At 39.7% G+C, this 25,432-nt stretch overlaps 1 protein-coding gene across 2 annotated transcripts in view; it reads right to left on the reverse strand.

Annotated features, from left to right (window-relative positions):
- GPM6A (glycoprotein M6A) overlaps positions 1 to 25,432 on the reverse strand; it is a 345,565-nt gene that overhangs the window by 14,452 nt on the left and 305,681 nt on the right. For both annotated transcript variants that reach the window (XM_073341667.2, XM_073341666.2), the window contains exons 3-6: positions 24,584 to 24,740; positions 3,675 to 3,828; positions 1,768 to 1,844; positions 714 to 779 (exon numbers count right to left, since the gene is read on the reverse strand). In XM_073341667.2, the coding sequence (XP_073197768.1) occupies positions 714 to 779; positions 1,768 to 1,844; positions 3,675 to 3,828; positions 24,584 to 24,740 (454 nt within the window). The remainder of the gene's footprint in view (positions 1 to 713; positions 780 to 1,767; positions 1,845 to 3,674; positions 3,829 to 24,583; positions 24,741 to 25,432) is intronic.

Genomic DNA, 25,432 nt, shown 5'->3' on the forward strand with positions numbered 1-25,432 from the left:
AAAAATTGAATTCTCCCAAACCTAATTCTAAATCATATTTTTTACAGTGGTACGTAGGGGCCAGCCGCGAATGGTGCTTAACACTGTACAGACACAGAGTAACAAACAGTCCCCAATCCAAAGACTTTACAATTTAAATAGTCACAACAGATGCATAATTTTGGCCAATCTAGTGTTATATTTTTTGAAAATGCTACCATGTTCATAGCAATAAACAATGTTCATTGGCAAAAATGGCAACATTTCCTCCTGGATAAAATCTAAGAGCTCAACCTCTTCCTCAATCTCTGCAAAAGGATGTTCGTCATTTTAACATCAGCAGCACAGCTGAAAATGAACATGAAGATACAGTAGGCAGGCATGTGCACACAGAGGAGGGTACGAGGAGGAAAAAGTTTGGTGGGATTGCCCTGCAGTTTGCCCAAAAGACCCTTCTAAACATAGCAGAGGAACAGATACTTACAGGAATTTTAATATTAACAAATCAGGATAGGCTGTTTAAAGGAGGATTTAACATAAAATAGCATTTTAAATTAGTAATTAAAAAAAACAGTTAACAGTATCCCTTTAAATTCATATGCCTTATTTTGTCTAGTAGTAATCGAATGTATTTTTCAGCTACTAATTCTACTGCTGACAGTAATGTATAAACAGGATATGTCAGTGATTTAGATATGGCTGTATGTTCAGGGGCAGTGTCTCCAGTAGCTTACCATAGCAATGACTGCTGCTCCAGCTCCAGCAAGTGCCACAATGAACAAATGGAATGTCATGTTTAGCTGTAAAGGGGGACAAAGAAAACAAATTTCATAGTAGTAACTCTGCATAGAAACCAAAAAGCCAGCATCTGACAGCGCAAACGACTACTTTCCCCCTGCCATTGTTCTGCAGAAGTTAACGATTCAGTAATATTTTTGACCAAATTCACTGCTGGCATGGTGTACGTAGAGATGAAACTACAGTGCTTTTATTTTCAGGGTACTGCACTTGAAAATGTCTAAGAGCTCAGTGTGGGTGCAGAAACTCCAGCCATTTTGTTTTCAAAGTTGCTGCAGTCTGTAACCAAGGAGATTTACATGCACTGGGGTGAAAGCCTGGCCCATGAAAGCCAACGACAAAACTCCCATTGACTTCAGAAGGGCCAGGATTTTAGCCAGTGGGTTCATTTATGGAGATATTACTTTTGTATGTTAACGTTGTTTTCTTTGATCTAAATTAAGAAAAATAATAATCGGAACTAAAATATATAGTCTTTCTTTATGGAAAAAAATACAAAGTGTGTAGCTCCATCAAAGTCATGGGAGTTATAGACTCCTACACCAGTGGGAAAAAATGGTCCAATGAGTTTAACAACATTACTGTTCTGTTACAGTATAACCATAATTTCTTCCAACTCCCTGTACTGTTTTTTTTCCCAAATATAAGGACAATAATGTTTTTCATAATTTCTTCTCACTATGTAGCCGATGCATTAACCCTCAGTAAAATCTAAAATTAAAAGTTACAGGTTTAATGGAATCTTGTTTTTTTTAAACCAAAAAATCAAAATGTAATTACAAAAATAATAGTTGAAGAAACTATGTTGATGGGGGATGTTTTCTAGGGGAAAGGAAAAGGACTGTATTTTTTCCCTTGTGCCTTCATTCTATCACTTTGTCTACAATTAAGGAGGTAAGTGTTGGAGAAAACCATATATGCCAGTTACTTCCTACTAAAATGACGATTATGGATTTGGCAAAAAAACTCAAACTTAGCCCATTTACTCACCTCAGTAGATTCACACATCCTCAGGAAATTTTCAGACATGGTGCAAATCTTCTTTTCCTCTCCAATAGTTACAATTCCTGAAACACATAAAATATTCACTAGATTTAGTATTCAAAGCATTCAGTAGTTTTCTTCAAAGGAGCTGAGGAATCCAAATTCTTGGATGTTAGGTAGAACAAAGCAACTGTGGCTCATATTTGACACAACTCTTAGGTCTTCAATTGGTCTCTCTCATTGTCATAAAGCTGACATGTTACCCTTTTGGTAACAGTATGAATGGAAGCAACACACAGAATCATTCCTCAATCCATCTTTTATATTTTCACTTTGGATTTTATTAATTCCAACCAACAGGGTATTCAAATATTAGAAAACAACTTTCAGCCAGTGCACATACTAGGATCCAAATTTGCTTGCCTGGTGCAAAGCGTCTGTTAGAGGCTATAAAAGTATGTTACCCAGAGGTATGCTTAATCATCTGTTGATAATGAATGCAGCTGCACTGTTCACTTTGGCACGTGACAAGATACTAAAACATAGATTAGCTTGTTGAAAACTACTGTGTTACTGTGGGAAGTAGTAATGTTGTCTTCCCTGTAGGGGATCGGTGGGTTTTTTGCAGGACTTGCAAACCAGATGGAAACTGTAAAGATTATATAAATAAAATACAGATGCAAACTTTAGCAAAACAAAAGCCCCACACAGCATTTCCAGAGATAAGCATTGCCCTTTAAATGGCTCTCAGATCACTTATCTTCTGGGGAACAAAGTAAGAAGACTAGCTGTTATTGCATCATAGAAGTCAGAAATAGAAAAGAACAATTCATCAAATCATCAAATCCACTTCTTCCAGATCAGGACATAGGCCTGTTGACTGTATGATACTGAGGCACTCTTTCTTCCTCTATTGCTAAGCTATCAGATAGACAAAAAAGCTACAGGAAGAGGCTTAGAATTGACTAAGCAAAGACTATGGCAGGCGGAGTACAGACAGACATTCTCTTTGCAAAGCACAGGAGCCATGCCCCTGCCTCCTCCCAGTCAGAGGGTGGATCCTGAGACATGACAGGGAAATGGTGCAAGAATGTACTCGGTTTAAAGCTATGCCTATCCCTCCTTGTGATCTAACCATTCTAACAATAGGAGATGTTTATCATTTCCCCCTTCAGCACTGCCTTCTTCCTTATTTCAGTCTTAACTCCTCCTTATGACTTTTGTCCCTCATCTCCTTTAACATATCTGTGAACACGCTCCACTTTGTTGCCATCTTTCTAAGCTGACCAGAATTGGGAGCAGTTTTCGAGCTGCAGACTCACTACAGCCATTATCACCAGGGTAGTAGAAGTTTCCAACCTAATATGTGGTACCTTTGTGTATACAGATCAATACTACATTTTTATGCTGTATTGCACTGCAAGCTCATTGCTAAATTTCTGTCTACTGCTGACCCTACAGTAAGTCTTTTTTACTGCTTTCCAGTACCCTACCTCCTACACCTCCTGGGTTTCAGATTGTTTCCCATGTATGTAGCAATTTTCATTTTTCCTGGTTGACTCTCAGTCATATTCTTATTTCCAGTTCATATTTTTAATTTCTCTCAGTCTTTTTGTTTGATTTCTCTATTTTCAGTAGTGTTTGCAATAACTCCAATTTTAGTGATGTCTATGAATTTAACTGATGTGCCTTAAATCTGCACACCATTGAAATGATAGAATATAGACTCACTTTTTTGTTGGTTTGTTTACCAATTTAAATACTTATTCTGTACCAACCTGTAAGGTGTTAGGCAAAAATTTTGGAAGCATCAAGGGTTTGCAGACAACATTCCCAACAAATATTTCTAAAAGGCTGCTTTGTTAACTGGCTTTGAAGTCTCAATTCACATTAAGCATCCATCATTCACCTACCAAACTGACGAAGGTCCAAGCAGAGATTAGCCCCTTCCACTAAAGTGGTATTTCGGCAAATGGTCCACAGATTGAAGTACATGTAAACAGGCAGAGAGGTGAAAGCTGTGACCCCTAGCCAGGCCAGCATGAAGACGTACGTCAGCATAATAAACTATATGAAATACAAAGGAGAAAGAGAGAGAAACAAAACCAGTAGAACATTTTAAAAACTCTGAAACCAACTCAAATACAGAACCATACCCAACATGCATGCAGCATTCTCAGTTTTTTTTTCCTGTTGTTTGGAAGTTCCATTACTTTCCTAGTGTTTAATAGACGGGCAGTTTGTGATCTGCCCAGAGTAAGGGGCAGTGCACTATTGTGCTGCCTCTGGAACAGCCCAGAGTCACAATCTCCCTCCCCAGTGCTCCTGGGTCTATACCTGATCCAATGTACATCACATGATGTGCCGGTTTAACTATCTCACTGGGCACCATAGGGATGGTGTGGAACCAACTCTCTGCTCCCCCTCTCCCCCTACCCAGGAGAGGATATAATGGCTGTAGTGCAAATAACTGATGGAGGAATGCAAGGGAGGTCCTTGTGCCCACGTATGGCTCTATGCTACTTCGTGAGCTCAAGCCATGATTTAGACCATAGTTAAAATGAATCACTTGCCATTGCAAGCAAAGCATCTCATTGACTTCAATGTGTATTGGATCAGACGCAATGAGGCACCTCTCTCACGTATTTGCAAGCCTGACACTAATACAAAGGGCTTTCCCATTATAAACAAACTGGAAAATGTACCTCCGTCACTAGGCAAAGCACTGAATCGTGTTTTATAAACTATGTTGCAGCTATGTATTCTCCGAGTGCTATTATTTTAACCTCTCATTTCTAGAGTAGAGCAATTTAAAATTCTAGCTGTGTATTTATAGCAACCGCTGAACTCCATTTGACTTCAGATCCAAAACCCATGTAACATCTAGAGGCAGTGAATATGCTTCAGTGTCACAGTGCTGACTATCGGAGACAACTAGTACAGTATTCCATTAATGGTTGCTCTTTTCTTATTTTGTACTGAACAAACTGTGTAAAGACCAGAAAAATATGCCAAACTGCTAAAAACAATCACTGAGCCTGAACACTGGAGCCAAACACCCACATTTGAAATGGACATTGATCGAGATTTTGCAGTGCTGCTCCATATTGAAGAACTACATTTTTTTAGTATGTTTCTCAAATAATTCCACAGTCCCTGTGATGGGGTGCCTCTCCCAGACAGGCATAAAAGGGGTTAGCCATGCCCTGCCCCAGACGTAGCAATGGAAGTGAGTACTCCAAGAGGCCCAGAGGGGCTGCGGAAAGCACAGCCAATCAGGGAGGCATTTCAGGGAGCAACCAATCAGGGCCCAGCATGCTCAGATAAAAGGGAGCTGCAGGGCAAAGTAGAGAGCAGCTGCTGCTGGGAGCCCAGGGAGTAAGGACTGCATCCCTGGAGGATTGAGAGAACTAAACTCCTTGGACAGAGCAGCAAGGACCAGGGAAGCAAGTGGGAGCTCCTGGCTGGCTGCTGGGACTGAGCAGCTGAGTCCCCTGAGATGAGGGTGAAGAAGGTATTGGCGCCATGGGGAAGCGGCCCAAGAAAATATAGCAGCATTGACGGAGGTTACAGAGGAGCAGCAGGAGGCTGCTAGTTACAGGGTTCCTGGGCTGAGGCCCGGAGTAGTGGGTGGGTCGGGGTTCCCACCACTAGGAAAGTGGTTCGACAGTTGAACAGAAATAATCCCCACCCAGAAGGGGGAAAACACGGATGGTGACCTAACCAGAGGGCTGAGTCGCAAAGAGGATGCTACAGTTCTAGGAACTGAGAGAGGAGCTGTAGGCGGGAACAAAGATAGATTGCTGGTGTGCAGATTGTGGATAGGGCAGTCAGCCTAGAGCTAGTCCCTCACATGACCAGGAAGAGGTGCCAGTCTGGCGATGAGGGCTGCACCTCACGACAGTCCCAATGACAGCCTAAGGCCTGAATCCCTACAATGCATATCAAACATTGAATCTAACAGTAAGGAACTAATATAAGTAATGCTGGATGATCTGCCCAACAAACGAGGAAAAAAAACCCAACATTTTCTGGTTCCTGTAAAGAAAGTTCTCTTGCATAAGTTTAAAAAGCCCAATTATAAATATCCAGTATGTGGACTGTATATCACTGTGGCTATGTTCCTGTCTATGTCACTACAATAAAAGAAAGCTAAACATGGCTAGACGTAGAGTTAAGTAGCAGGAGGGGTGAAAGTGGGACCCTACCGGCAGGGCCGCCAACAGGTGAAGCAAAAGGGGCAATGATATTAAAGTGCTGCAGCAGCGCTTTAAAGTCATTGCCCCTTTTGCCCCACCGGGCCACCAACGGGGAAGGGGGTGGGCACAAAAGGGGAAGCTGCCCTTAGGCTGGTGATTTAAAAGGGCCCAGAGCTCCCAGGCACTGCTGCCACTACAACAGCAGCGGCCAGAACCCTGGACCCTTTTAAATCACCGCTGGAGCCCTGGGCGGCATGGGCCAGGCAGCATGGATGGGCTGGCTGGGGGGGGTCTGCAATCCCACCCCTTCCGCCCGAGGCCCCACCCCTGCCAGGGTCCAGAGCTGACCCCTGTGCCAATAAGAATTTAATATTACTTTCACCCCTGAGTAGCAGTATGCACCAATTTACACCATAGACAAACCCTGCCCACCATTAGTAGAGTCTGTTCCTCTGTTAAATGAACTGATGGAAGACCAAGAGATAATGAAGAATCAAGAACAACTCCAGAACCTTGAAAAGATGGTATCCCTATAAGGGTAAAAAGTGAAGTAAGACAGACTTTCCCCCCACAGTTCATAAGAATGGCCTTCCTGGGTCAGGCCAATGGCCCATCTAGCTCAGTATCCTGTCTTTCAGCAGTGGCCAATGTCAGGTGCTTCAGAGGAAATGAACAGAACAGGTAATCATTGAATCATCCATCCCCTCTTATCCACTCCCAGTCTGGCAATTAGAGGGTAGGGCCACCCAGAGCAGCGGGTTGCATCTCTGACCATGTTGGCTAATAGCCATTGATGGACCTATCCTCCATGAACTTACCTAATTATTTTTGAATTCCATTATACTTTTGCCCTTCACATCATACCCTGGCAATGAGTTCCACAGGTTGATTGTGTGTTGTGTGAAGAAGTACTTTATTTTGTTTGCTTTAAACCTTCTGCCTATTAATTTCATTGGGTGACCCCTGGTTCTTGTGTTATATGAAGGAGTAAATAACACTTCCCTATCCACTTTCTCATTCATTATTTTATAAAATTCTATCATATCGCCCCTTAGTGGTCTCTCTTCCAAGCTGAACAGTCCCAGTTCTTTTAATCTCTCCTCACATGGAAGCTGTTCCATATCCCTCTTCATTTTTGTTGTCCTTCTCTGTACCCTTTCCAATTCTAATATATCTTTTTTGAGATAGGATGACCAGAACTGCACAGTATTCAAGGTCTGAGCATATTCATTTACAAGTAATTACTTGGCACCATAGCAGCACTTAAGAGTTTTGAATTTCAGACTAAAAAGCAAAAGATGTTCTTAATTTATTATCAAGCTAAAGAGTTTTATTGCTAAAGAGTTTTATGTGTGTGTTTGTGCCCTTTTTAGAATAGCTTTTCAATTTAAAGCTTATTTTAAAATTTCACTTCAGGAGTAAAAAATATCTCCCCTGTTGAAGTTTTCTACTCTTGCAAGAAATGTGTTTTGGACCTGTAGTAGCATTACAATATTTTCTGTCTTCTTATCCATCCCTTTCATAATGGTTCCAAACATTGTTAGCTTTTTTGACCGCTGCTACACATTGAGTGGATTTTTTCACAACTCCAAGAGCTCTTTCTTGAGTGGTAACAGCTAATTTAGATCCCACCATTTTGTATATATAGTTGGGGATTATGTTCTCCAATGTGCATTACTTTGTATTTATCAACCCCTAATTTCATTTGCCATTTTGTTGTCCAGTCACTTAGTTTTGTAAGATCCCTTTGTAACTCTTTGCAGTCACCTTTGGACTTAATTATCTTCAGCAATTTTGTATTGTCTGCAAATTTTGCCATCTCACTGTTTACCCCTTTTCCCAGATAATTTATGAATATATTGAACAGCACCAGTCCCAGTGCAGATCCCTGGGGGACACCACCACTTACCTCTCTCCATTCTGAAAACTGACCTTTTATTCCTACTCTTTATTTCCTGTGTTTTAACCAGTTACTGATCCATGAGAGGATCTTCCTTCTTATCCCATGACTGCTTACTTTGCTTAAGAGCCTTTGGCGAGAGCCTTTTCAAAGGCTTACTGTAAGTCCAAGTTCCTGGTTATGCAAACAAATAGAAAGCCATACTTAGAGGTGATGTAAATGGCAGTGTAAACTGTGAATGCAAGCAGTATGCTGAGGTGGAAAGCTGGGATTGTAGCAGTAAAAACAGTTATCAAGAGCAAGAAGATGAAAGATAAAGTACGCTGTGGCTTGCCCTATCTTGCATCTTCTTTGCACCTGCCTATTAGTTACTTTCCTTCTACAACCTCACCTGCCTATTGGTTACTTTCCTTCTACAACCTTCTTCAGTGTCTGACAATAACACTTAATAATATCCAGTAAGGTGGACATACCAATTTGTACGGCATCGCCTCTGAATTTGTCCCAGAGAATTAAAAAATGACAGCAGGTTGGGATGGAAAAGTGAGAATAATTTCTCTGACTTAAGCACAGAGACATTGTGGAAATGGATTATTACTGCCAGTGATCTATGCTTTCTCTCTCCTCACCAAATATTGACATGCTAGAGGGAACTAAATCAAAACACATAGATGATAGATAAGTATAGTGTGGTCTGCATCCCCTATGATCCTTTATCAAAGACTATGGCATGTGTGAACTGCTTTACATAGTGTGACTTGAAAGGAAGGCATCTATTACAAAGAAAATGTTGAGCACAATTAAGTGTTTTTTTTCTCCACACTATTATTTAGTTTCTATCTCTGCTCAGTCTCTGGGTTCTATTTCCCCCCGTCACACTACACCATATGATGTGACAGCATCTGGTCCAACTCCAGGAATTCATTTACAAGTAATTACTTGGCAGCATAGTGGCACTTAAGAGCTTTGAATTCCAGACTAAAAAGCAAAAGATGTTCTTAATTTATCATCAAGCTAAAGAGTTTTATTTCTATTTTTTAAAGTAGGAGCAAGAAGTGACAAAGAATATTCTATGCATGTTTGTGCCCTTTTTAGAATAGCTTTTCAATTTAAAGCTTATTTTAAACTTTCACTTTAGGAGTAAAAAAATCTCCCCTGTTGAGGTTTTCTACTCTTGCAAGAAATAGCAATGTGTGCTTTGGTCCTGTTTAAGAGTCCCTTTCTGGGGATTCAAAAATGGGAAAGAAAGTGTTCTTAAAAAGTGTAAAGCAAAGTTATTTATATGCTAATACCTCAATATGTGTAGTTAAATGTACTATAATTTAATGGGTCGGACCACATCTTTCATATTAATTATATTTTAGAACTATAATGCTCAATTTTTATACACTGGCCTGTATTCCTGTGCTCTTTCTGCATATGGAAGTTTAGGAATCTTTCTGCTATGTGTGCATGTGTTAACACAGGCACAAGTGAAGACAAGGCTAAGTCTTTAAAACTGTATTTACTCTAAGACCAAAAAAGAACTTCTGCTTTTATTTTTCTTCTTTGTTGACTGAGCACTTTCAACTGAAGGACTACTTGTCCACTACATGCTCTAATTAACATTGCAGAACTAAGAAGCCAGTGAAAGAGCAAGGACATTTTTCAGATTACATGCAATAGTGTCTACAATGCCAAAGTCTATGAAGGTCTTTGGACATACCACAGATCTGTAGCCCTGTTAAAACCGTTATCAATGGGCAATTGTCCTTCATGGTGGTTTCAGCAAGGTGGTAACCATAAGAATCAAATTGCATTGGCTTGGGTAATACAAGACCAGCTGTGTCTAAGCACAGCCTAAAACAATGATCAGGTAACACATAAAATAGGAACATGTTTTTTTCTAAAATGGAGTGGAATTTAGAAATTACAGGATATACTTGTGTGAAGCCTACAGGTTAGTAACCAAAATATTTATTAGTGAATTTTCTCTTATAAAGTCTTCTCTCTACCTTCTAGACATCTTTCCAGAAACACTTCTTGAAAAGCCTGTTCACTGCCAGAATTAAATTCAAAATGCAATCTGCTCAGATTTAAAAGGGATGGTACTCCTTTGAAATAGTGTTCAGCTACCTGACAAGTCAAAGGAAGAAATGATTTATTAAATAGCAGTACTAAACCTTAAAAAACACCACATTTGCTCCTTTAGCACACTATATATTTTGTTAGTAGTGAAAATAGCTCCTCTAAGTTATCACATTTATCGTTGCAAGAAGCTGAACTTAATATACTAAAGTTTCCTTAAACCTTTCGTTCCATTGCATTTTATGTTCATAAGTAAGATGGTCCATGATGCAGCGTTGTCCTAAGTTCTACAGGATCAGGTCTTGAAAAAATTACCAGACAACTACTACTCGGAGAACTAAAGCTACTAATAGATATCCATACAATATAAGGATAGCGGTCCCCTGTTCCCGTATTCAGGAGGCACATTCTGATGACATCCCAACCCCTACTGTCACCTCCAGCTGGAATCTTCATGAAAGTTCCATCTTTCTTGTCAGGCTCTGACTAGATGTCTAATAAATGTGAAATTCTAAATATTAAACAGAGAAGGTCTGGAATTATCTAGATGCTAAAAGAGAGAAGTCTCATTCTGTTGTTTTTTTCTATTCCAGGGGTTCTCAAACTTCTGACAACAAAAATTGCTACACGATCCCAGGAGGGGAGACCGAAGCCTGAGCCTGCCCAAGCCCGACTGCTCCAGGCAGAGAGTGGGAGAAAAGCCAAAGCACAAGGGCTTTAGCCCCAGGCAAGGGGCCTGTAACCTTAGCCCTGTTGCACATGGAGAAGCCCTTAGGCTTTGGCTTCAGCTTTGGCCCCAGGCAGTGGGGCTCAGAATCCAGCACTGGGCCCCAGAAAATCTAAGTCAGCCCTGGCAACCCCATTAAAATGGGGTTACAAGCAACTTTGGTGTCCCAACCCACAGTTTGAGAACCATTGTTCAACTCCAAACCCTCCTGGCTGATACAAAAAAGGGGCTCTCTCTACTATTCAACCTCTCCTCTAGCTACTGCCAAGAGGCAGTGGGCCTCTGTTATTATGCTTCTCTGCCAGCCTCCATTGCTTGGTCTTTCTTACCCAGAAATAATTCCAATAATTAACTCTGCTGCAGCAGCAACATGAGATTTTCACTGATTCCTGACAGTTGCACTGCTAACTAGGGGACTGTTGAATAGTAACATCAAAAGGGATACAAGCCTTGTTAATTTTACTATTGCTTCCTGGCAGAGTCATGAGCAGCTATAGAACCAGTGGAGAAATCTGTCCGTAGACTTACAAAGACAACAGTGTATCAGTTTACATTTTGTTCACTTTTGTAATGTTAACTAGAAGGGTAAGAAATTTAATTTTTATAAAAAATCCTAAAGCTTAAATATGCAGAGATTGATGGTGTAGGCCTCCACACTCACCAGGAGAAGCTGACCCCTTGCCACTGTCTAATCAAGATGGGGGCACGGATGGAAGTAAGGTGATTGAAGCTCAACCCAGAGTAGACTGAGGTGATTATGGTGTGTTAGGGGAAGCAGCTGGAGGAGACGGCGGAAGTAACATCCATCCCTTCGATTGAGGGAGTACATCTGCCATTAAGTTAATAGTGTTCACAACTTAGACTGCCATTAGTTAATATGTTTCACAATCATATTACAGCAGTGATTCAATCAACTTTTTTACAATCTGTGTGTGTTTAAGAGGTTGTGATGTGGACCTTGCAACTGTTATCAATGCTTTTGTTACCTCAAGATGTGCTGTACATGGGCCTACAGCCATTAAAATCATTCAGAGACTGAAGCTAAAGCAGAACTGAAGGGCATACTTACTGAGCAGGGTATCTCTTTGGGAGCACATGACCCCAGTGTTTCAAGAGCTGCATTGGCTACTCATTGGTGTCTGGATAGAGTTTAAGGTATTGGTTATGAGCTATAAAGCCTTAAATGGCCTGGGATCAGCCTACTTGAAGGATGGTCTCTCCCCCTAGTACGTACTGCCACAGTTGTGGTCTGTCCCTACTGACCACATATATGCTTTATGAATCTAGCTCTATTTTATAAAAGCATCCAATCTTGATTTACAATTTGTCAGAGATGGAGAATCCAGCACACCCTTGATAAATTGTTCCAATGGTTAATTACTCTGCTGTTAAAATGTATACCTTATTTACAATCTGAATTTCCCTAGCTTGAACTTCCAGCCACTGAATCACGTTGTACCTTTCTCTGCTAGATTCGGGAGCCCATATTAAATATTTGTTCCCCATGTAGATATTTATGGACTGTTATTAAGTCACCTTGACCTTACCTTTCTTAAGCTAAATAGATTGAGCCCTTTGAATCTGTCACTGTAAGGCATATTTTATAATTCTTTAATCATCCCCTCATTATAAAAGAGGCTGGTAGGGCATTCTCTGAGAGGATATTGCAGGACTCTAGAACTGGCTCCCTTCTGATCTGAAATAGCACAAGTCTGGTGACTTTTGGGGCATGCTACAAAAGACACCTGTTCGATAGGGTCTCTGGAGAAGGCTGAGGGTATGCTTCCTAGATGAAGGGGGCAGGTGGCTGGACAATCTAGTTCCTTTGGAATTGATTTTAATGCTGCTGAGATTTAATTTAATTATATTTGTTGTATGATGAATTGGGTTTAGAAGCCTTGAGTCTTGGATAGAGGTCTTTATTATTTTAAATCTAGATGAATAACTAAATAAAAATAAATTAACTTACACCCCAAGGAGCTACACGATATACAAATGTGTAAGCTACAGCAGTTAGACTCACTTAAGCTTAATTACATATCAGTAAAGTTTCAGAGGCTTATCACATTAATTGTACTCTTCCCAAGTGTTAAATTCCCGTTATATTTACTGCTTAAATACTGGTTTCAGAGGAACAGCCGTGTTAGTCTGTATTCACAAAAAGAAAAGGAGTACTTGTGGCACCTTAGAGACTAACCAATTTATTTGAGCATGAGCTTTCGTGATGAAGTGAGCTGTAGCTCACGAAAGCTCATGCTCAAATAAATTGGTTAGTCTCTAAGGTGCCACAAGTACTCCTTTTCTTTTTGCTTAAATACTGTAATACATTTAAGAGTAGTTCTCTGAGTATAAACCTTTAGTTGCCTAGTCACCTAACACAGTAGAATTAATTGGCCTTTACGTGCTACCATAATATAAATGTAGAATAACAGTAGTGTTGACAAGCCACAAATGTTAACTCCATCAGTGAGAATCTAAATACTGGAAGAGTCCTTCAGAACTCGGAAAGCAATCACTTTCGAAATCACTTTTACAAATCCACACAGACACACCCCTGGAACCCCGACCTGGGGCATTCTATCTGCTACCCAAGATCAATAAACCTGGAAATCCTGGATGCCCCATCATCTCAGGCATTGGCACCCTGATAGCAGGATTGTCTGGCTATGTAGACTCCCTCCTCAGGCCCTACGCTACCAGCACTCCCAGCTATCTTTGAGACACCACTGACTTCCTGAGGAAACTACAATCCATCGGTGACCTTCCTGAAAACACCATCCTGGCCACTATGGATGTAGAAGCCCTCTACACCAACATTCCACACAAAGATGGACTACAAGCCGTCAGGAACAGTATCCCCGATAATGTCACGGCAAACCTGGTGGCTGAACTTTGTGACTTTGTCCTCACCCATAACTATTTCAAATTTGGGGACAATGTATACCTTCAAATCAGCGGCACTGCTATGGGTACCCTCATGGCTCCAGAGTATGCCAACCTTTTTATGGCTGACTTAGAACAACACTTCCTCCGCTCTCGTCCCCTAATGCCCCTACTCTACTTGCGCTACATTGATGACATCTTCATCACCTGGACACATGGAAAAGAAGCCCTTGAGGAATTCCACCATGATTTCAACAATTTCTATCCCACCATCAACCTCAGCCTGGTCCAGTCCACACAAGAGATCCACTTTCTGGACACTACAGTGCTAATAAACAATGGTCACAAACACCACCCTATACCGGAAACCTACTGACCGCTATTCCTACCTACATGCCTCCAGCTTTCACCTAGACCACACCACACAATCCATCGTCTACAGCCAAGCTGTACGACACAATCACATTTGCTCCAACCCCTCAGACAGAGACAATCACCTACAAGACCTCTATCAAGCATTCTTACAACTACAATACCCACCTGCTGAAGTGAAGAAACAGATTGACAGAGCCAGGAGAGTACCCAGAAGTCACCTACTACAGGACAGGCCCAACAAAGATAATAACAGAATGCCACTAGCCATCACCTTCAGCCCCCAACTAAAGCCTCTCCAACGCATCATCAAGGATCTACAACCTATTCTGAAGGACGACCCATCACTTTCACAAATCTTGGGAGACAGGCCAGTCCTTGCTTACAGCCCCCCAACCTGAAGCAAATACTCACCAGCAACCACACACCACACAACAGAACCGCTAACCCAGGAACCTCTCCTCGCAACAAAGCCCGTTGCCAACTGTATCCACATATCTATTCAGGGGACACCATCATAGAGCCTAATCACATTGGCCACACTATCAGAGGCTCGCTCACCTGCACATCTACCAATGTGATATATGCCATCATGTGCCAGCAATGCCCCTCTGCCATGTACATAGGCCAAACCAGACAGTCTCTACGCAAAAGAATAAATGGACACAAATCTGACATCAGGAATCATAACATTCAAAAACCAGTAGGAGAACACTTCAATCTCTCCTGTCACTCGATTACAGACCTAAAGGTCGCAATATTACAACAAAAAGACTTCAAAAACAGACTCCAAAGAGAGACTGCTGAATTGGAATTAATTTACAAACTGGATACAATTAACTTAGGCTTGAATAGAGACTGGGAGTGGATGTGTCATTACACAAAGTAAAACTATTTCCCCATGTTTATTTCCTTCCTTCCCCCCCCACCACTGCTCCTCAGACGTTCCTGTTAACTGCTGGAAATGACCCACCTCAATTATCACTACAAAAGGTTTTCTCCCCCCCCCTTGCTCTCCTGCTGGTTATAGCTCATCTTAAATGATCACTCTCCTTACAGTGTGTATGATAACACCCATTTTTTCATGTTCTGTGTGTATATAAATCTCCTCACTGTATTTTCCACTGAATGCATCCGATGAAGTGAGCTGTAGCTCACCAAAGCTTATGCTCAAATAAACTGGTTAGTCTCTAAGGTGCCACTAGTACTCCTTTTCTTTTTTACTTTCTATATCGTATCTTCTAACTTTCAGATGTGTAACAGAAAACCAATAAATCCCATGTAAATCAATATGATGTCATAAAATTATTAATTTCAAACATGTCAAGAATCCTTTCCCACGCCTATATATTCAATGGATAAGGATGATTTTATTACTTTAAAAAAATCAAATAAAAAGATATAGGGGAATGGTTTTCCCCTTCTGGGCATCCAGAGGGCAAATGGTGAAAGGAAGTGTGAAACTTCAAAGGTTAAGAATTGTTCAGATCTCTGTAACATGAGAAATGATTAACTCCCAACAGCTTTAGCCTGGGAATTGTGTAACAGTCCCTTATACAAATCTGGGGTTTCTACCCTTCTGATCTGTGCTGTTAAATATTAACTAAAGAAACATTTACTTTCTAGAGTGGTAGCAGCTGTTATTGTTATGGCTAAATGCAACTTTCATTGTGACTCCTTTTTTTACATTTCCTTTTACATTTTTCTAATATGTAGGGTCGGGGATGGGGAACAGGGGCGTTGGATAGGGCATGAGAGTGCCGGGGGGCCTGCTGACTATTAATAACAGAAATGCTCAAGGCCAAAGCAAGTTTGCTATAATGCGGTTTCACCTGTAACGCGGTAAGACTTTTTGGCTCCCGAAGACCGCGTTATATCAGGGTAGAGGTATAGTATTTTTCAATTCTCCCATTACAAGTACTGTAGTGCAATCTCTTTATCATAAAAGTGCAACTTACGAATGTTGAATTATGTACAAAAACCCCCCCTGCACTCAAAACCAAAACAATGTAAAACAATGTTGTAGCCGGCGTTGCAAGATATTTATGTGCCAGATGCCTTAAAGATTCATATGTCCCTTCATGCTTCAACCACCATTCCAGAGGACAAGAGTCCATGCTGATGACAGGTTTGCTCAGTAACAATCCAAAGCAGTGTGGACCGATACATGTTCATTTTCATCATCTGAGTCACATGCCACCAGCAGATTTTCTTTTTTGGTGATTTGGGTTCTGTAGGTTGCACATTGGAGTGTTGCTCTTTTAAGACTTCTGAAATCATGCTCCACATCTCATCCCTCTCAGATTTTGAAAGGCACTTCAGGTTCTTAAACCTTGGGTCAAGTGCCAATAGTGTATCTATTCTTAGAAATCTCAAACTGGTTCCTTCTTTGTGTTTTATCAAATCTGCAGTGAAAGTCTTCTTAAAATGAACAACATGTGCTGGGTCATCATCTGAGACTGCTATGACATGAAATATATGGCAGAATGCAGGTAAAACTGAGCAGGAAACGTACAATTCTCTCCCAAGGAGTTCAGTCACAAATTTAATTAATGCATTTTTTTTGATGGGCATCATCAGCATGGAAGCAATGGTGGCCAAAGCATGAGGGGCATACAAATGTTTAGCACATCTGACACGTAAATACCTTGCAATGCTGGCTATAAAAGTGCCATGTGAATGTCTGTTCTCACTTTCAGGTTACATAAATAAGAAGCAGGCAGCATTATCTTCTGTAAATGTAATCAAACTTGTTTGTCTTAGTGATTGATTGAACAAGAAGTAGGACTGAGTGGACTTGTTGGCTCTAAAGTTTTACATTGTTTTGGTTTTGAGAGCAGTTGTGGGACAAAAAACCAACATTTGTAAGTTTCTTATATGAGGTGAATTGAAAAATACTATTTCTTTCATCATTTTTAGAGTGCAAATATTTGTAATGAAAAATAGTAATACAAAAGTGAGCACTGTACACTTTTTATTCTGTGTTGTAATTGAAATCAATATATTTGAAAATGTAGAAAAACATCCAAAATATTTAATAAATTTCAATTTGTATTCTATTGTTTAACAGTGCAATTAAAACTGCAATTAATCACAATTAATATTTTGAGTTAATCACGGGAGTTAACTGATCAATCAACAGCCCTAGTTTTTACCCAAATGTATATACCTACACCATCCTGTTTCTCATTTTGTCTCCTATCCCTTCTTCCAACCTCTTTCTTATGAGTGCTATTTGCAACATTCTGTGTATACAACTACCCGCTCTTTTAGATGCAAAGTAGACAAATAAATCTGGATTTACGATGGATTCCTGAGGCACTCTACTGGACAACTCCCTCAAATGAGATATATTGCTGCTTTCCCATACCATTCGTATAATACAGTTCTTTGGGCTGCTTTCATGCCCTATGACAGTACTTTATCCAATCTAGTTAGAGATCAGCAAGACCTCTTCAGTCATCATGACCATCCCTGCCAATGCAGGGTTGATCCCCATAGTACATTTTTCCGGTGTTTTGTCTCCAAGTTGTGAAGTAAATCCCACTTTCCTGAGCAGTCTGTTCCATAGTTTATATCTTTCACTGTCAGGAAGTTTTCTATACACAGACAAGACCACACCTCTGCCTGTGAAAGGCACTCTAGGAAGGTTATTTACACCTGGTTTGAGAGGCAGCCAAGTTGGAAGCCTGCAGGGCTTCTACAAGGAAACATGCCTGTGAGGCTAGGGTTAGAAAAGAAGTGGAGTACTCTTTCAAGCATTGCCCACTTGAGATGCCACTCAAAGTAGATTGTGCAGTTGTTCAAAATGTGATCACGTGCTCTGCTGAACTACACTCAGCTTGGCTTCACCACATTGGGCACTGCAGGATTGGCTCCTATTCAGTTAGGACTCAGATGCCACCCAATCTATGCTCCTCTCTTCTGGCTCCTTAACTCCAATGGTCAAACTGGGGGGTGAAAATAGTAGTACTACTCTCCACAATATGATCCTCCCTCTTTCCTTCTGTGAGTCAATAAACCATGCAAATTAACAATGCTGGCATTTAAATTAGCAGCCTTGGAAATCTGAGTTGTTTCAGTGTCCCTACAAACTCAGGCAAACATCTCTGCATCATCTACCTAAAGTTCACATTGTCAAGATCTTCTGTACCACTATAATATCTACAGTCTTTTTAACGTAAGTGAAATCTGAGATTCTTGAAAACAAGAAGGGATCCTCAAAGAATGTACTGGCTTGCTAACCCACAGCAACCCAGCCAAATTTGAGCCATGTTCATTACACACTGCTAGGAGGACACTGACCGGGGTGGGCAAACTTTTTGGCTCGAGGGCCATATCTGGCTATGGAAATTGTATGGTGGGTCATGAATGCTCATGGTTCCCAGCCAATGGGAGCTGCGGGGTGGTGCTTGGGGCGGGGCAGCATGCGGAGCCCCTGGCTGCCCCATGCATAGGAGCTGGAGGGGGAACATGCCGCTGTTTCCGCGAAGCCACAGCACATGTGGAGCAGGGCAAGCCCCAGACTCCGCTCCCTGTAGGAAGCTTGAGGGCACACAATCTCCAATATTCCCTTCTTCCTTTTCTTGCTGTCAAAATCTTCTCCTCCCCCAAATTCCCTTTTCCTCCTCTTTGCTGCCAAAATCTTCAATCTTCATTTATCCACCTTTTTCTATTCCATTTCTGGTCTTGACAGTACCACCTTTGGTCATCTACATGATGTAGTTTCTATGGTTTGATTCAATAACTTCATCTGTTGTTTAAGTCCCTGCACTTTCTCCTCTAGAATATAATTCAACTTTGCCCTTTTTCACTATCACATAATCATATAGAACATACATTACAACAGAAAATTCCTACTGTGATTAACAGGTTATATGTCTAAATACTACAGTAGCCACAAGGGGGAAAAGGAATCTGCCAGAGCAGGAGTCAGTGGCAAGATCTGGTTATTGGTAAGGATAAGCCAGAGAGGAAAAACACAGTTTGCTGCTCTTGCAGACTTTGGGGAAGTTAACTGGAATCCACAGACATATAGACTAGAAAATAAATGGGACAGAAAGTGTGACTGCTATGTTAGCAACTGAGTCTATAATATTGCTGTCTACATTTGTGGGAGTAAATAACAATTTGACTGATAAAAGAGATTGAATAAAATGGCTAACTACTAGTATAAAAATAGGCCTGCCAGATGTGAGCAAAGGATGCTGTCAGCAAAATGCATATTCATCCGATGAACAATAGAGCTATAATGCAGACAGCTACAATTGTACATTCAGAGGAGAATCTCTCTGAAACCTAGGGAAGATAGAGTTAACAATTTGATTATTTTATGTCCATAATAGGAAGGCACAACGCATGGAAAAAGTGTAGTAGCTTCCACAGTCAGACAAGCTTTGGAAATATATAACACAATCACATTTTCAGAAAATGTTTTGATCAAGAAATGACGTATTGATCAAACTTATACACAGAGAAAAAATGCCATATACTTTGTGAAAGCCACATTCACAACACAATTAATTTGAAAGCAAAACAAAACATTTTTCCAGTTTATTGTCGACAAAAAAAAAAAGTCAAATAACAGAGAGTACAAAAGAAAAAAAGTCACAGGCAATGCATGTAATAGTGCCTGGCAGGCTATTGTATTAATGTAAGCACCATAACACTGCAGCAGTAACCCAGCCCAAAATAGCAAAATTTTTCAGTTTAGAAAGAAAAATAATTAGTTATGCAATAAGTGACGCCTGGAAGCCAAGAGATGTTGTGATGATTGAGAAATGAATCTTTCATTTACTCAGCTGACTGACATCACAGATGGAAAAGATACATCCCAAGATCATCAAGGTGAATATAAATGGGAGGGCCACCTGATCTCTGATATATTAACTATGTCACAAGTGGTTTTAGGCATAATTGAATTTTGTTTCTCATTTTCTGGCTAATCAAGCTCCACTGCCATTCTATATATCTGTTTAATTAATTCACGGAACATACATGCAGTATTGAGAAATATAAGTATGAAGACTAAAAAACACTGATGATCTGTGCTTGAATTTATTTAACATTCCTATGCTGCCCTTATTTTACTTCATTTAACAATGAGTTAGCTCTGAAACAATAGTCACTGACTTTTATCATTGACACTTACTCAGGCCCTGTCTACATGGGCAAAAAAAGGGCAAAACTGTCTGCTTTCCACAAAAGAGTTTCACTTTTTGTCAAAAAAATTGAATACCTGAAAACCAAAAAGATGACCTCCTGAGGTCTCTTCCAACCCTAATATTCTATCATTCTGTGATTCTCAGTGAAATGTCAAAATTTTCCACAGAAAATTGACTAAAGCATTTTTTTTCGTTTTTTGTCAAAAATTTTCTCCTGAAACCCCCGACACCCTCATTTTCTGACCCACTCTAGTTACTTGTGTAATCAATGCATACATGTATTATAAACTTCATTAAGATCAGCAGGTGCTGATGCTGAAGCAGAAAAGAACTCAGCTTGATTCCCAGACCTCCAGGTGAGCCTGCAAGGCTTCTGTTCAGAAATACTTTTTAATTCATAATTTGAGCAAATTCTACCTGGAATGACTGACACAAACACATGACCTCATTTTTACAGTGCCACTTTTCAAGTTAGAGACATTATGTGGTTTCAAATTATTTGAGAGTGCAAATATTCTGTGTGCATATGTGACCGTAAAGAGGACATTTTTGTCATGTTTAGAATACATTGCTAAAAAGCAACTGATTGATTCTATTAGTTGAGTTTTTTGGTTTTGTGAGGTGGTGTATTTTTTTAAAATTTACAAGATGAATATCCCAGAATTCCATATAAGGAAGCCTTCTTGCAGCCTGTGATTTGAGCTAATCCTCCTCAATAGCATAATCTCCATTTGGCAACTCTATAATTACAATATATTAATTTCTCCTATCTGATCTACACAGCAACAGCACCATCTGGGTTGCACACCCAGGGCAACCTTTTTAATTTTTAATAGGAGTTATATGTCTAATTCTCCATGTACTGTGCTCTGAATTTATGCTCCCACATTATGTGATGTGAAAGAGAGGAGTGTAGAAATGCAAAAGCATCGTGATAGAACTGAAATATCTTTTAAACAATACCTTTTTCAAATAAAAATTGTTGCTTTTCTCTACAGTCATTATTTTTATATATTTATTTATATAAGAATTATTTTTAAAATATGTGAGTGAAGTAAAAGAAACGTGTGAACAAGACTGCCTCAAATTGTAATTATATAAATTTTAAGAATGTAGATTTGTAGGCTAGATTAAAATAAAAAACAATAAAAACTCCACTGTTCTTTATCATGTCAAGATTCTTGCTCATCTTAAGAAGGCCATAGGGAACCAGAGCAGGAATCAAAGAAAGGAGAGGCCAGGAAATAAAGAGCTAACTCAAGGAGGTCAGTTGAAGAGCTAGGGAGAATACAGAGTATTGTCCTGTGACTCCCAGCAACCCACAGAGCTTCCTGCAGAGAGAACTCTAATGCTTTTAACATATTCCTTGCCTCCTTCGGCTGCCAACGCATGTCAAACATTTCTAAACAAATATAAATCAAACGAATTTGCCATTTTCATTAAGCTGGAATTAAGATTTGGACTGCATGTCTATATACAACTATACATGTAACTGTATGTCTTTTTACAACTATACATATAAAATTATGGGGTCTAAATTAGCTGTTACCACTCAAGAAAGAGATTTTGGAGTCATTGTGGATAGTTCTCTGAAAACATCCACTCAAAGTGCAGTGGCAGTCAAAGAAGTGAACAGAATGTTGGGAATCATTAAGAAAGGGATCGATAATATGAGAGAATAACATATTTCCTCTATATAAATCCATGGTAGGCCCACACCTTGAATACTGTGTGCAGATGTGGTCACCCCATCTCAGAAAAGATATATTGGAATTGGAAAAGGTTCAGAAAAGGGCAACAAAATGATTAGAGGTATGGAACAGCTTCCATATGAGGAAATTAATAAGACTGGGACTTTTCAACTTGGAAATGAGATGACTAAGGGGGGAGATGATAGAAGTCTATAAAATCATGACTGGTATGGAGAAAGTAAATAAGGAAGGGTTATTTACTCCTTCTTATAACACAAGAACTAGGGGGTCACCAAATGAAATTAATAGGCAGCAGGTTTAAACCAAACAAAAGAACATTTTTTTCCACACAACGCAGTCAACCTGTGGAACTCCTTGCCAGAGGATGTTGTGAAGGCCAAGACTATAATAGGGTTTGAAGAAGGAGTAGATAAGTTCATGGAGGATAGGTCCATCAATGGCTATTAGCCAGGATGGGCAGGGATGATGTCCCTAGCCTCTGTTTCCCAGAAACTGGAAATGGGTGACAGGGGATGGATCACTTGATGATTACCTGTTCTGTTCATTCCCTCTGGGGTACCTGGCATTGTCCACTGTTGGAAGACAGAACCCTGGGCTAGATGGACCTTTGATCTGACCCAGTATGGCCGCTCTTATGTTCTTATGTCAGTATCTTAAGTTTGGGGGGGGGGGGTTAACCCTTACAAAGAGGTTAGTTATCAAATAGCCACCAAAAAAGGACCAAGAAATTCAGAATTAGGGTTTAACCTAAAAGAAACCCAAACATTTGAAAATATAGAAATGTACAGAATTAGAGCTGCCATAGCATCTCCCTGGGGAGGAAATAATCTCGATGAAATCCTAACTCCCATTCACTTAAATTGGGCCAGGATTTCACCCTTTGTGTCAGCTTCCTCCACCCATAGCAAACAAGTTCATCTCATTATTGGGCATGAAAAGCAGACTGCCTTAATCTTAATTGTACAGTGGCTGTATGACCTTTGGGCTTCTTTACAGGAAAAGACATACTTCACAAATTCCCGATTAGACAAGTAGTATACTGAAAGCAATCATTTCATGTGGCACACATAGTATTAAACTACAGGCTAGCATAATATTGAATCCTCCTAGGCACAGGTTATAAGATTATGGCATTATTATGAAAGGAATAAAGGTTAATGTGTGGATGGAGCATAACTCTTTGTATTGAAGACATGCGTATATGAAAACTGTTATAAAATCAATGATCTGGGCTTCACATTTTTATATTTCATCCACAAGTTGTATTAGTACAGTATCTCCTGTACATTTAAGATGTCTGCAGCCATAGACTGAAGCCTTCTCAAAGATGATAAAAGCATGATCAAAGAACTTGATGGTGATCTCAGTACAGTGATTTTTCCCAATTTATAATGTCCCCAGCCTTTGACTACAGACATCTTGAAAGGTCTCAACAAGTGTTGGTCCAAGTATTAATATCTCAGCCTGTAGTTATGAAAGGAACAAAGTCAAGAAGATGAAAGAGTGACATTAATATAGGGCAGGTTGCAGTTATTAGGATGGTCTTAACTGTGCTTTTCCACAATTTCAAATATGTGGATTTCTTTTCAAGTTAAGCTTAACTATGGATTGCCTGGGTTTCTAATAGTTGACTCTTGGTAACTATTATGCTCTTAGATGGTGCTTACCCTTTGTCACCACAATGTACTCTTAGCCTTTACTTCAGCTTATCAATATCAGTAATCTCATAATATAGTGTAGTGATTAGCCCTCCTTTGAATAACATTTTATGTTCATGCTATTTGCAATTACGTTTATTATCATCAAGTATAAAATGACCAACCTTAGAAATTCTACTGGCTTCCAGGAGAGTACATCATTACCTACTCCCACGCAAAACAGCAAAATATTTTTGATAAATGATGTGACAATACCTGAGCTTCTAAGAATGGAATAGCAAATAGGTCAAACACACAGGTAAAAGGAATGATGATTTGGGAAGCCAAGAAATGTCTTGCCCTGATCTGCCCATCTTTAATACTCTGAGATTTAAGGTAGCCTCTCCCTAACCTAGAGAGGTTCTGCTAATAAAGACTCTGTTGAATTTATTCAGCACAGTCTCCAAAGTATAATTATTTAGTTGTTTCATTAGTAAACAGAGACTGAGTGTGGCTGGGGCCAAGCAATCCTAAGACATAAACTGTGCATGTAGCTAATACAGGAGTCAATTTGTGGTTTAATTTTGAAGTGAAAATGACTTTTGAATAACTGTTCACCAACATGAGTAAAAGGTTCAAAATCCAGCTCCACGTTATTAAACAAGGAGGAACTGTTCAGGGCCTGATCTATTTATCAGCTCTCACTATAATTAAATATTACAACCTACACGTAGATATGTACAGTTCCTAAAGCCCCAATCAGGATCAGGGCTCCATTATGCTGGAAAATATAAAACCACATATGAAAACATGGTCCTGCGCCAAAGAGCATAATACTGAGCAATGAGTTTTCACATTTAGCTTGGGCAAAAAGCCTGTCCATTTAATTAGTAAAGTGATTATTTCTACAAACATGCGTATTATTAATTATTATTATGTAGCTTTTATATAGCACTTTTCATCAGTAGATATTGCTTAGCTAATATGGAGTCCATTCATATTATTTCATTCCTTTCTTGCTGCAATTTTTAACTACTAACATATCAGAATATATAAACCCCCTCCCCCAAGAGACATATTTCCTCTGTAAACATATCCTAACCTTTTCCAAAGATGCTATTGAAATTAACATAAGTAATGAAGGTTGTCATATTAACATACCCAGGCACTGACACATCTGCCGCAGGTGGTGATTTTGAAATCTCCATAGAGATCCTTGATGGCACCAGTCGTAAAGAATCCCTCTACCATCAGCAAAATGCCGTAGACAAAGAATGCAGCTGCTATGCCATAGATCACATACTTGAAGATGTCAATCCTGTACAAGAAGTGTGAGAAAGTTAAATATCTCAACAACAGTTCAGTGATGACTCTGAAATGTCAGTGTTGTATAATAAGATCTCCTCTAGCATAAGCTTTTTTAGAGTGGAAACTCTTCAGTGCTGATGTTCTATAATAACTGCATTTAAAGACTTGTCTAAATGTTGCCTTATGTAGCATGTGGCTGATACATCTGAATAATGGTTACACAAAAAAATAAGGGCTCCCTTCACTTAACGGTATTCAAAAATTGTCCTGGATCAGTAAGAGAGCACTATTTAAGTTCCAAATAAATCCAAAGTCAATTCATCCACATTTGATTTTATTACCTAAAGAGTGTAATAGGATTACAATACATTTAATTAGCAAACATGAATAGAAAACATGATTCTGAAAAGATTCCCTTAAATATCATCCTGCTTCCTGGACAGTTACAGAAATTGAAATGTAATGTGTCATGAAAAAGAGGCTCAGTCACAATCTTCAATCAACTACTCATCACCGTACAATTAGTTATATTTAGTTCTCACGTGGCATTATTAATTTCTGCTAAAAACTCTCTCTCCTCATTATTTTTATCCATTATTCCCCAATGGACAAAGTGCATTTTTGGAGACAGCATTTAAAAAGGATTCCCTAGACACCATATTGAACCTGGTCCCTGTTACTGTTAGCCACACATGGCAGAAG

This window comes from Lepidochelys kempii, chromosome 4 (assembly GCF_965140285.1).
Source record: "Lepidochelys kempii isolate rLepKem1 chromosome 4, rLepKem1.hap1, whole genome shotgun sequence".
NCBI classification, from domain to species: Eukaryota; Metazoa; Chordata; order Testudines; family Cheloniidae; genus Lepidochelys; species Lepidochelys kempii.